This window comes from Silene latifolia, chromosome X (assembly GCF_048544455.1).
Source record: "Silene latifolia isolate original U9 population chromosome X, ASM4854445v1, whole genome shotgun sequence".
Taxonomy (NCBI): Eukaryota; Viridiplantae; Streptophyta; class Magnoliopsida; order Caryophyllales; family Caryophyllaceae; genus Silene; species Silene latifolia.
Genome location: NC_133537.1, coordinates 13,856,791 through 13,869,931, shown reverse-complemented (window position 1 = coordinate 13,869,931; position 13,141 = coordinate 13,856,791). Strand labels below are relative to the sequence as shown.

The window sequence follows — 13,141 nt, the reverse complement described above, 5'->3', positions numbered from 1 at the left end:
AAATTAATTCTCTTTTATTTAATCATACGGGAGAGCGACCGTTCTACTACGGACAGTTCACGATATCTACCGGATCGATCAATAAAATAAACATCAATTCTTATTTAAGACGGCATCAACTTAAAACGGGTCTCATAACTGATTAAAATAGAGGTGAAAATAAAAAAATTTGTGAAAGATCGTAAGTTAAGACGGTTTTAAACCAGATCAACAGTAAAATAAAATAACACAAATAGATCATCCAATATCCACAACTTAATGACTAATATATTTCCATGCAGGGTAATGTAATCTACCCATGAATGACCTGCCACAGAATCATATTTTTGCTCACAACTTACCCATTTAAGAAGGAAACTCCCAAAACAATATTAGTCTTTTTGAATGATTCTCTCCTTTAATTAACACACTAAAAGTTATATACAATTCACTTAATTTCTCTTCATCTCTATCTCTCACAATAATATAGTCTCTTTTAAGATTTTTTTTTTTTTTTTTTAAAAAGTCGTCTTCAATAACCCGAAAGAGATTGTCGTGGCTGTCGATAGGGGATACTCTTGGTCGATTAACAAAATGTTCGAATACAATGAATTAGTTGGAGAAAATTCCCATAAAGGCAACACAATTAAGGTTAATCAGCAAATGTGGCCAGATTGGCTTCCTCAAGATTGGAGCATTCATCAAAATATAGATAATCTCGGTGACCCGTCTAATGTGGTAAGTCGATTAATACTCCCTTCGTCTCAAACATTTGTTTACCTTATATTCCATATATACATTGAAAAAGCATGTAAAAATTGATGTTTCTGCTACATTATTAATTATGTTTTGACCCTTTTATTAGTTAAGTTTTCCGGTTCCATAAACTCGCCCACTCACGGGTTTTACAATGTAGGTTACGCCCCCTCCCAAAAAAAAAAAAAAAAAAAAAAAAATTGACACATGTTTATTAATTATTATACGTTTGCAGCAAAAAAATTGTGTGTTTTTTTTTTGAGAAAAAAATTGAGTTTGTTCGTGAAATGTGGCAAGATTGTAGATCTGTTTGTTTGTGATTTGTAGGAGTATTCAGTCAATCGTTGATTGTTTCTTCTTTATTTGGGCCTCCAAAAACATGCCTTTCTTCAACTCCGTCTTAAACAAAAATTTGTGTAATAAGTTTATTCCTCTTGGAGAATGTTGCGTACCTTCTTATTGTAACTAATCAAAAAGTTGTTAGAACATGCTTTCCATGAGTCCTGACTTTTTTTTGGGAAAATGCACGCGGGCAATTCTTGAAGTATCGATTTTTGCCCGAAATACCCAAACTTTTTGTTCCGGAAAACTTTAAGACGCTATAACTCGTGTCTACGAGTTCAGAAAGTGATAATTTTTTTTTTTCAAATCGATTATCTTTCCGAGAACTACGATTTGAAAAAAAAATTTGTCGTATTTGGATCCCGGAGCTAGGAGTTTTTGTACGTCAAAGTTTTTTTACCGAACAAATTTTGAGTGACCATATCTCTTGGTCACGAATTCCAAACTCGACTATTTTTTTTTTCAAGTCGTAGTTCTCGAAAAGATAATCAATTTGAAAAAAAAAAATGCCACTTTCTGAGCTCGTAAACACGAGTTATAGCCTCTTAAAGTTTTCCGGATAAAAAAATTGGGTATTTCGGATAAAACATCAAAGTTCAAGGGCACCGCGTGCATTTTCTGTTTTTTTTTTTTTCACCATGACCGGGATTCACCCGTAAAATCATAAACCTAGACCACCGGAAATTAGGTAGCCTGGTTTACAAACGATTTACACTTGTCAACAATTGAACCTAAAGATTTGACGAGTTGGCAAATGCTACCACATTTTTAAACCGATTGTACTTCTAGTTTTTCTATATATATGGAGTATATGGGACGATTAAACACACCATAACATGGAACACCCTATGTCGCCCTCAAAAAAAAAAAATACACTTCTTTATGAGATCTTATCATAATATTGAAGAATAAATGGAAATAGAATAGAATATGGACGTCTATAGAATCATATATTGCGTGGCTTAAGAGTTAAGAATTTTGATTTATTAATTTCTCTTTAACCCTTTAAATTACCGGAATTTTAAAATATATTTTGCAGTTTTATTCAAATGCCAAAGGGAAGCGATTTTACTCCAAGGAAGATGTTATTCAATATATTACTAAACATCGGTCGTATAACAAGACGAGCAAGCAAATTTGGACAAAATCTAAGAAGGCGAAGAGTATGTTCCTCTTGTCCTTTTGTTCACTATCGTTAAATCATTGATTTGACTTCAACTATCAGCTTATTGACACACGTTACATACAATTCCTTTTAGATACTGAACTCAACTTAATATGTAGACTCGTCCCATATATGGACTTCTAACTAACAAAGGTCATATATGGTGATGCTGAAATTAGTATCACCGAATAACGAAATGCAATTTTCACGTAACAGTTTTAACGGTCACATAAAGTCTTACATATGACATCTCACAATTCCTTTTACTTTTTAACATTATTTGAATTAGTTGTGAGCGATCACAAGCTTGGTTTGTTCATTATAGATATTTTACGAGATATAAGACTATTAAGCGAAGATGTTTCAACCTCCTATTCAAACAATACACCAAATTGGCCTGAATGGCTTCCACAAGATTGGTCCATTCAACGCAGTCATGACGATCCCGACGATGTGGTAACTAGCTACTCCCTCCGTCCCAATCATTTATTCTGTATTTGGTTATAAAATTAAATACGAACAGTATAAATGATACTCCAAATGATGCAGTACTACTGTAGCCCGGATAGGAAGAAGTTCCGATGCAAGGATGATGTTCTAAACCATATTGCTGTTCAATCTACAAGTCGGAAGCCCAAGACCATGCCGAAGACAAAGCAAATAAGACGTAAAAGAAAGATTCCACAAGCCGAGGGTATGTACCTTCGCTTTTTATTTAATGTCATACATTGAGAGACCGTCTCTCACAAAAAAAAAAAAAAAATAGAGGCCGCATTTCTTAATCTTATATGCTAATGCAGGTGAGCAGGAGTGTGCTGGTACAAAAAGGCGAAGATGCAAGGACAACAATGTGGCCGGAGATTGTGAACTAAAGTTAGCCGGTGCTCCCCTCCTGAAAAAAGGAACCCGGAAGAAGCAATAGAGGTGTAATCATCAGATGAAACTCTTTGTAGAGTTTGATGTAGAAGATGTAGACATACGTATAGTGAACCAGGATGAAATCATCTAAAATCGAGGAGATGTAACAAATCTATGTAGGAGACGTTTAAACGCTGAAATAGTGTAAAATCGTTTTAATTTATGAGTCCCAATTTTCTGTCTACTAAATTTTATATGATACTCGTGATTCGTGAATATAGGGGGAGAATTATGTCTCGTGCTATACACAAAAATTCAAATAAGACCGTTGTATATAAAACGACCCTCATTTCATGTTATGCCAAATAGTTACTAGTAAAAAAAACCGAAAAGAGCAGCTTATCTTCTAAAATGCCAATTAGTTAAAGCCAAAAATCCCACAATTCTAAATGCAATAGCACCCTTTGTATACTACATCAAAGCTCTAATGCTCGACATTGATTTAATGAGTCTGCGACTCTGCGTACCTTTGCTAAAGACTTGTTCAATTCTAGGGACGAAGATTTTGTCGATCATATGCATGTACTACATCATTTCTTATCATTTTGTCGATCATTACACTCGATCAAAGCAAGTGCATTCCCAAGGTGAGTGACGGAACTATAGCTTGACTTAGAAGAAGTGGAGTTTCACATTGAAATATTATGGTGGTTGTATGGTGAATCCGAACTTCCCAATTGATAAAATTTAGGTTGTACTCATGAAAACAGGGGGTAGAATTCCGTCTCACGCGGTAAAATCTGGAATATATTTTCCTGCTATTTCCATGTGATTGTTAACTACAATGGCTATTGACCTGTAAGTTGTAGGATTGAATGCACAGAGTTTCCTTACATGATTTTTGAAACAGCTTTGTGCATCGCTTCACACAAATTACAGCGGTTTCCCATAAGGTATCACAGAAAATAATACAAGCAAAAACCGACAAGAGTTTTGAGATGCCCTGCTCTAGGGCGGTAGGAGAATAGAATTGGCAAATTCCCGACCCAAACCATTAATGAAACGAAACAAGCAAATTATGTATTTTTCATTACTATACTTGTGTAAGAGAAAAAAGAACATAATACTGTAGCAATTATTTGCACTGAAAACAAGAAATATTTCAATCTATGTTACAACAACAAACAAATTAAGATGTCTCAACACTGAAGAACTGTGAACAGCCTGCTATAAACTGAACATTCATAAACATTAAAGATTAAGATGACATGTTGACATCATCCAAGGTTAACTGCATTATTGCCCAGGAAACTTAGTACCTACGATGCAAGGGCAACGGAGGACGATTATCATCAGATCTATAATACTCCCGTCCCTCAGCCAAAGAATAATTATAAGGATCTTGCCTCGTTTCAGCCACATATGCTGGCTCACGGTACACAAGAGGTTCCTGATATGTCGTGTATGGCTCACGAAGGGTGGGGCGTTCAACATAATGTCTCAAATCCCTAGGAGCTGAAATCCCAGGATCTCGATAATCCATAGTGGAATCTCTCCGGTAAGAATCAATTCCCGGGTCTCTCTCGTAAGTGTAAATTCTAGTGCGAGGAGGATCTTCTCCTCGGATAGGCTGATAGAGAGACGATGACGTCACAGGTGGCCGGTAAGATTCTCGGTCATAAACGACTACGGGTTGACGATACCTTTGGTCAGTGACCATGGGAGCAAGCCTTAGTTGTTCCTGACCCCGGACAACAACAGCACTCCTCGTTTCCTCCTGAACTCTGACCACAGGAGCATATCTTGTCTCCTGACCTCTGATCAAGTGAACATGCCTAACTGGTTCCTGAACTTTTCTCCTCCTTTCGCGTCCACGTGACGAACTAGGGCCCAGGCCTACTCTTTTGCTACTATCTTCTTCCCATTTCCTTTTCCTGTCAACTCGGGAGGATGAAGTTGCAACAGCTCTCTGATTTCGACCCCCAAGCTTGGATTCAGATCTTTTGTTGGCCTCATGGAAAAGCTTGCACAAGTTTTTGACCTGTGGTTTAGCCAAATGATTTTGGTAGAGAAATCAACAAAGTTCCAAATCAGTTTAGTGAACCTTGCATGACCAAGCCCTAAACCTACCTACGTGGTTTCATTTAAGAGTAAACTAATAAAATTGTTACCTATTATAAGATTTCTACTATCTGAAAATTTCAGCAAATCTCTTACCAAAGCTATTTTCGCCCCCAGATAAAACAAATTCCCAAAGAATCACTCATAGATAATATTTATTTTTACCCATAACTAGCTTTTAGGAGAGGAAGATAATTCATGGTTGATCTTCACCAATGTCTTTTTCTTTTCACCCGAAGCTCAATTTTATAGGACGTGTGGTATACATGTTCAAGGAAGGTAGAAGTACTCTGAAAATTTTACAAGTAACAGGTAAGAATTTGAAATTAGTTGTTAAACAGATACTCCATCAGTTCAAGTATTTCACTGCTTTATTGAAAATCTCACATATTTTGAGAAATGTAATGAAATGGACCGAACAGAATAAGCATTGTTTACCAAGCATCTCATCATCTCATCTAATAATATTGTTAGTGGGATGGTACATAGGTTTTTGTGGAATCAGCCAGTCGTAACAAACCCAACATGAAGGCAGGAGAAGTGATGAAATCAAACCTGCTCACTGGTCAGCTGGCAATCGAACTTGTTTTTTGTAAAGTAATTTTCCTTGATGACCTTCTTGAACTTCTCCTCTGCTACGGGCAAGCAATCTTCGAGAATAGTAAAACGGACCTGTCAGAGGCAAAGTTCAAAATTAGTCACTTTTTTTTTACTCTTTTTTGGGGTTGCCAAATTTAAAAGGCTCTGTAGCTTTGCCTTTTACATGACCCGGGGCTAAACCAAATATACACGTGCTCTCTGAGTTAATATCCAATCTATATATTGCAAGCCATATCTCGATACCAAACCCTCAAAAACTAGCTGAAGAATAGCCCTTTATCCTTAAAAGCAATCACCACCACCACTCAATACCATAATGCCACTGGCCTAAGTAAGCTTGCCACGTGTCATATCTTGAGATAAGAAGACCAAACAGCCAAGGCTCGGGACAGAACCAAAAACCACAAAACCAAATGCCTCTTCTCAATATTCTCAACTATCACCATGCAGAGTACTCCACCCATTAAATTTCCAGAACCGTGTTGACTTTCTGTGTTAATCTATTGACAGATTCGTACAACAGAAATTGACAATTGTTTACACAAATACACAATTGATACCGCAGATTGGTGAGCTGGTTGACATACAAGAGGTATACCAGAAGAAACTTCTAGACTTCTAGTCCGTATTTAAAAGTCCATGCAATAGGTAAGATTTGCCAAGACTAATCCAGCGAATGCCACAGTGCACCATACTGACAAGCTAAAAACAAGCAGTCATAATAAACATACATCCTAGTATCCTATGCATAATCACAGCCAAGTGTGCTTTCGGTACATGCATGATACAACTGTCAATTGCATCGTTCTTATTTAAGGATGTAAGACTTGTTGTATCGTTGAAGATTGTTAAATCTTTGAATCGAAAAGACTAACCTGAGAAGGATATTGCGACTTGAATGCCCTGGGCTCAACATTATAACTCCCTGGGCCAGCAGCTTTGTATATTCCATACAACATTTTGAGATCAATATCGAACAAAAAAAGTCTCATGCCTTTGTAAATTTTTGACACAATATCTTTCTTGGCAGCGGGTAGCCCAAAAACTTTATACTTGTAACAATCCTTTTTTGTTTCAGAATTGCACATAAAGATCATGCCCATACCATCAACTTTCTTGGGCAACTTGCTTTTTTTGGAAGAACCCGACCTATCTACGTCCTCGGCATCCACATTTTGGGTGCTTTCATCCACTGCCTTTCTATTTTTCCTCCTCTGTGAGCGGCTAATCCTGGGTTTAGACTTTACTGCCTCTTCATTCTTAGCTTCGTGCTCAATAGGTTGATTCTCTTTACTTGTGGAATCATCATTTGTGGGTTCAAGCTCAGGCTTTTGCTCAACAATGGCTGTCTGCATACCAGGTTGGCCCTGTGGATTCTTTTTCCTGATTCTGTTCACTCTCTTATTAATCTTAACTATTGGTTTTCCTTCCACTGTCTCTTCATTCTTTGAATTCTCAATTTGGCCTTCGTTGCGTACTTCACCGGATGCGTCATTATCTTCTAAACATTGTGGCTTGACTTCAGCTGATGTGCCTGCCTCACATGGTACACCAGATCCCTCATTAACAGCAGAAAGTTGCAGTTTAGCTTCATCAACGGCAGTCACATTGCCTAGTGATAATCTCTTCCTAATCAACTTCCTTACAATTTTCCTCTTCGGTTGAAGCACTTTTTCAGCAGCAACTATGGCTTCATTACCAACGCTTTCTTCTTCTTTAATAGACTCATCTCCCCCATTTTTGGCAGGAGAGCTAACAGGCACATTGCCTAGTGATAAATTTTTCTTGATCAATTTTTCCCTTACAATTTTCTTCTTTGGTTGAATCAATTTTTCAGCAGCGGCTATGACTTCATTAGCAGGGCTCATATCTTCTTTGATAGACTCATCTCCCCCATTTTCGGCAGGAGAGCTAACAAGCACATCTCCCCCATTCTCGGCAGGAGAGCTAACAAGCACATTGCCTAGTGCTATATTCTTCCTGATCAATTTTTTTCTTATAATTTTCTTCTTTGGTTGAATCACTTTTTCAGCAGCAGCTATGACTTCATTAGCAGGGCTTACGTCTTCTTTGATAGACTCATCTCCCCCATTTTCGGCAGAAGAGTTAACAGGCACATTGCCTAGTGATACGTTCTTCTTGATCAATTTTCTCCTAATAATTTTCTTCTTTGGTTGAGTCACTTTTTCAGTAGCAGCTATGACCTCATTAGTAGGGATTGCATTTTCTTTGAGAAATTCATCTCCCTCATTTTCGGCACGAGTGTTAACCGACACTTCGGCAATCAGCTCATTTGCTTCTTTGTCACTGTGCATATATTCAGTCGAATTCTCCTCTAGCACATGTTCAGAAGCAGCCAAGCCTTCATCAGCATTTGCCACACATGCATTTACGTCAGGCCCCTTTTCTTCTTCCCCAGTACATAAGTTTTCATTTTCCTCTGGTTCCTCTGCATTTGTTCCCTCGTTACTGCCTTTAACATCCACATTAGGGACTGCATCACCTCCAACAGTCATGTCTGCCTCCGTCTCATTTTCATTGGTTCTCTCGAGACGGATTTCAACCTCTATGTTAGAGATTGCATTACCTCCATCACTTACGTCCTCCAATTTGTCTTCTTCAACTAAACTTGTAAGAACCGTCACATTTCCATCATTAATCTCATATCCAATGGCATGCCCATCGTCCATCAATTGTTCCTCATCAACATGTAAAGGAACAGCCTCACTATAGAAAACTTCAGCTTTTGCTACCTCGCTAAGAGAACGCTCAGCTGCTTCTGAAATCAAGGCTTGCAAAGGCTCAGGTTCATCAGGCACAAAAGCAAGGTCTCTGGATTTTGATTTGGGCCCCTTTCCTCTTGTACCAACCATTTCAGCCTGAATGAAATCAGCATAAAGCTACTGAGAGATCATTCAATAACTGATAAGTACAGCAGAAGGGAGTTGAAAAGGCTTGCAAGATGGCGTAGAAATAAAAATGGACTTCAATCGCGTTATCAATATCCTTCAACACCATAACCAAAGACTTGCGATTCTTTGGTCAAAAAATATGATGGAATAAAGCCCAATAGAACACAACAACATTACCCCGGTGTGTAAGGGGGGTCAAATGTACGCATCCTTACCCTTGTGTCAACAACACAAAGACGATGTTTCCAAATGACTCAAAATGGAATAAAGCCAATGACTCGCTAAATTGTTTGCATTTCTTTTTAATAGAAGTCATAGGCGGTCGATATGAATCGTAATGCAATTCTCAACGTGGCTCATTGAGAAAAACCTCCGAGTAAAGGTTGGAAACATTTGCCCCTCTGAGGTAATGTCTTTTACCTCGCCATAGGCAAATACCTTTGAGACATTGGGGTTATCCCACCTAACTAGCCTCGAGCACATGGATTTGAGTGACTAGGGGAATGTTATCGTTGTATTAAATTACTATCGACGTAGCACAAATTGTGAATCACGGTAGCATACTATGACGTGTGGCATGGACTATGGCGTGATTTATTTCGGCCCCTTTTTTTTCTAAATTTAAAAAGGCATGAAGCACACCAAGGCGACGATGCACGAGAGAAGTGAGAGTGAGACGAAGGCCCATACCTCACATTGTGTAGGGTTTCTTAAAAGAAACTTATATTTTCAAAATAAAATGGTGTTATCATAATCTTTTTCATTTGACAAAAGGCTTAACGAGTAAATAAGTTAAAACTAGAGATAATAAGGTAAGGAAAAGGTCATATAATTAAAGAGATTAAAGAGCTAGAGAGGGGAAAATGCATATTGCATATCAATGTGCCTATCTAGATGTTCCATATCAAGAAGACAAGAAGGCACATTAGCTATATGTTCCTTTTCTACAAGGCACAATTAAGGCTCAATGAGGTGTTTTGGTGCCTTATTTTTTTTATTTTAGTTTTTTGGTTTAAAGGGAGCCACAAAGGGCAAGACTTTGATGCTCACGAAATTTGAACCCATGTCATGACCACCACATCTCATGACTTTACCAACTAAGCCAACTAAGCTAGTTGACGTCTACTTGGCTAGTGCCTTATAAAGCCTTCGATAAAGCATGCTTTTTAAAAGTTATCGCCTTTTATTATAAGCCATATAGATTTACTTGTAGCAAATAAGCCCAATCGATGTATTGTCGATACAAAACATGGAGTCAATAGTTAATACCGCCTCATGCGCCAATGTTCATTGGATGGAGATTCTCTATAGTCTACACTAGTTTATTATCATTGCAAAGAGTGTCCATTTGACTACGGTATTAGACCACGGTCCTAACACCATATCACGACCAAGTTATAGAGTTTCCAAGGTTGGCTTACCGTATTTTGCAATAGTTTATGATGCATATAGTCGTCGAATCTCGCACTTTATGGAGGTAAGTGTCGCATTCATACCGCAAGGAACAAGAATGCGGCAAAAACCAATTTCAAATCCAAAGTGCTAAACTATTGTTGCCATACACATCCATAAGCATTTTAAAAAGCATTACCTCAGCTCTAGTGCCCTTGTTCGTGATAATTTCACTTTCATGCCAAGAGGTTTTAATAACTACGTTAATGGTGAACTAGGTTTGAGCTACGTCTACTTTGGTTGCCATAATATGAACAAAGTTTCATCCTACGAACAAATTTCTTAAGCAAAATCATATGAAATTTCACTTTAGTAGTTATTATAATATTACTTGTCCAAATTATTTTGCGGTAATCAAAGAGGGAAGTACCACAAACTTCATATCACTATATGGAATTTGTGAAAACTTACGGCATCTAAGGGGGCGTTTGTTTCGCGTATGGGTATGGGTTTGGAATCAAGAATTATACCTTGGTGGTATGGGGTTGGAACTCCATTCCTTATACCTTGTGTTTGTTTCAATTGTAAGCAGTATGGATTTGAAACCGAGTTAAAGTTCAAATATGTAAAATCCAATACTTCAAAATAACAATTTACATATAAAATCATGAAAATAAAGATTGAATCAACTAATTATATAAAATATTTCATTTACAATATGTCATAATATTTATTTTTACATTTTTGTTTATTATAGTCTGATACCCATAGGAATCAATCTCATACCCACTCCCCTCCTTGGGTATGAGAAACCCATACCTCATGGGTTTGAGGTATGAGTATGAAACCTCCAAATTTGCGAAACAAACACTTGGTATGGGTTTGGCTCATTCCAAACCCATACCTCGTACCTTTTGTGAATGAACCAAACACCCCCTAAATGGAATTAGCTTAAACCACATAACGCCAAAAGGAAATAACCCGTTTAATAACAGGTAAATTAACACATAGTGCCTACTCTCGTAAATGGCGTGGTAAGATCGTAAAAGAGATAGGAGATACGCATTGTCATATTTTTAGTATTTTGATAGTGACATTTGATAAGATAATACCCCTCCCCAAAGTATGGTTTGTTAAGAATCATCTAGAAGTAACTTGTGCACCCTAACATAAATGCACACTCAACAATGTAATCAGGGGCGAGATTTCTAATTTCACTTCTAATTTCACTTCAATAATAGCAAAGCCACCTTGTTAGTATAAGGATAACCTTCTCAGAACCATAAGAGCAACAATTTGTGGAACAGAAGAGTTAAATGAATTCATAAACATAATAAAAAATTATTAATATTCTGTTTACAGAAACAAGAAAGTACATAAATTCCCAAACACAATAACAAACCATTCGTATTATTTTCTATAACAAAAACACAATAACATTATCTCATGCGCACGTAGGGATGACAATATCATCATCTAAATGGTGCTAAGTCCCATTCCCCCAAACAAAATAAACAAATGAAAAGCCAAAAACAAACGGGTCAAAGGCGAATCATGAGGAAAAGGAGCTCATTGGAAATTATTCATGAATGTTTCCTTTAATTACCTATTTCTATTTTGTTTAAAAAAAAAAAACCAATTCATCGCTCAAATAACACACGAGTTGAAATTCAGTTCCTAAGTCTTTACTACTCTCTCCAACTCACCGATTCCCTATTTTTTATTCTTCCGTGAGGAGTATTTTAATCAAAAACTAGATAATCAACTATGGACTACTTAGAATCTCAGTGCTTTACTAACAACTTTTGCAATTATAATCGCTCCGAAATCCTAAATCAGCCACATTATTGGAGTTTTATCGACAGTAAATAACACGCCTTCATCATCATACCCATTGAATTAAGGGAAAATAAACAATATATCGCTCAAAAAACTCACATGAGTTGAAATTCAGTTCCTAGCTCTATAGTCTATAGTCTATACTACACTCTCCGACTCAACCGATTCCTTAATTTTATATTCTTGCGTGATTAGTATTTTAATCAAACGTAAAGAATCAGTTGAGTTAAATGGACTAATTAGAATCTCATCTCAATGTTTCACCGACAACTTTTGCAATAATAATCATTGCCAATTCCCAATTCAGACACATTATCGGAGTTTTATCGACAGCAAATAACCCGCCTTGATCATCATCTCCGATAAATTTTGTCTAACAACTAACTCTACAGCATCTTCCACAATCAAAATTCAATCAATTTAACCACTTTCCTGATACAATTAATCCAATTTATCATGTTAACCTATACAATTAAGTACACACAAATCACAAATGTAAGAATAATTAAACAAGTCAATCGAATAACAAATCAGGTGATAAAATCGGAAAATCAAACGCATAGAAATATAATTAGAATTCATTGAATCGAAACGAATATGAAATCAATAATAACGAAATCATAAAATAATGGAAATTGACGAGAAATTAATAGAGATCTGGTGAAGAAGATACCTGGAAAATTGAGGAAATTGAAGATAATAATTGATTTAATTAATTTGGGTGGAAAAATTGAGGAATAAAAAGGAGGAGGATGTTGTGACAAATGTAGTAGAGGTTGTTACTTGTTAGGTTATATATACGGACTTTGTTGGTAGAGTTGTGTTATTGGGCTTTGAAGGTAATACTCTCACTCTTAGAGCATCTCCAATGGTTGAGAAAAAGGACTAGCTTGCAATTTTAAGAAATTGCAAGCTAGTAGCTTAACCATTGGAGTAGTCCAAATAGATTAGCTTTACTTAAAAAAAACGAGTAGGTCTCCTGAGAGACGGTCTCTTAATAAGCTTTATTGAGAGACCATTGTACAATTGTTAGAAAAAAGTGGTACTAAATGTAATAAAATAGGTACAAATCATGATTAATGATAAAATGGGTACATTTATTATGTAAATAGGTACAAAATTATTATGTTACGATCAAAAATAAAAAGGGTACGAAATACAAATAAAAGGGTACGAA

General features: G+C 36.6%; 2 protein-coding genes across 2 annotated transcripts; one reads left to right on the top strand and one right to left on the bottom strand.

Moving 5' to 3' along the window:
* The first annotated feature begins 225 nt into the window (after nt 1–225).
* On the top strand, nt 226–3,414 carry LOC141621232 (uncharacterized). The gene is made up of 5 exons (XM_074437884.1): nt 226–717; nt 2,117–2,240; nt 2,568–2,698; nt 2,792–2,936; nt 3,043–3,414. The coding sequence occupies exons 1-5, from the start codon at nt 574–576 to the stop codon at nt 3,162–3,164; spliced, it is 666 nt and encodes a 221-aa protein (XP_074293985.1). The 5' UTR covers nt 226–573; the 3' UTR covers nt 3,165–3,414.
* A 745-nt stretch (nt 3,415–4,159) lies between these two features.
* LOC141622949 (uncharacterized) lies at nt 4,160–12,763 on the bottom strand. The gene is made up of 4 exons (XM_074438977.1): nt 12,638–12,763; nt 6,697–8,700; nt 5,777–5,893; nt 4,160–5,141 (listed from the first exon to the last, which is right to left on the bottom strand). The coding sequence occupies exons 2-4, from the start codon at nt 8,692–8,694 to the stop codon at nt 4,413–4,415; spliced, it is 2,844 nt and encodes a 947-aa protein (XP_074295078.1). The 5' UTR covers nt 8,695–8,700; nt 12,638–12,763; the 3' UTR covers nt 4,160–4,412.
* Between the last annotated feature and the right edge of the window lie 378 nt (nt 12,764–13,141).

What these genes read in the sequence shown, in the direction of transcription:
- LOC141621232 (XM_074437884.1), top strand. Translation starts at nt 574, where the DNA reads ATGTTCGAATACAATGAATTAGTTGGAGAAAATTCCCATAAAGGCAAC. An exon ending in AAAATCTAAGAAGGCGAAGA is followed by an intron (nt 2,241 to 2,567) that starts GTATGTTCCTCT and finishes TGTTCATTATAG; the next exon opens with ATATTTTACGAGATATAAGA. An exon ending in AAAGATTCCACAAGCCGAGG is followed by an intron (nt 2,937 to 3,042) that starts GTATGTACCTTC and finishes ATGCTAATGCAG; the next exon opens with GTGAGCAGGAGTGTGCTGGT.
- LOC141622949 (XM_074438977.1), bottom strand. Translation starts at nt 8,694, where the DNA reads ATGGTTGGTACAAGAGGAAAGGGGCCCAAATCAAAATCCAGAGACCTT. An exon ending in AGTCGCAATATCCTTCTCAG is followed by an intron (nt 5,894 to 6,696) that starts GTTAGTCTTTTC and finishes TGCCTCTGACAG; the next exon opens with GTCCGTTTTACTATTCTCGA. An exon ending in GCCAGCTGACCAGTGAGCAG is followed by an intron (nt 5,142 to 5,776) that starts GTTTGATTTCAT and finishes GCTAAACCACAG; the next exon opens with GTCAAAAACTTGTGCAAGCT.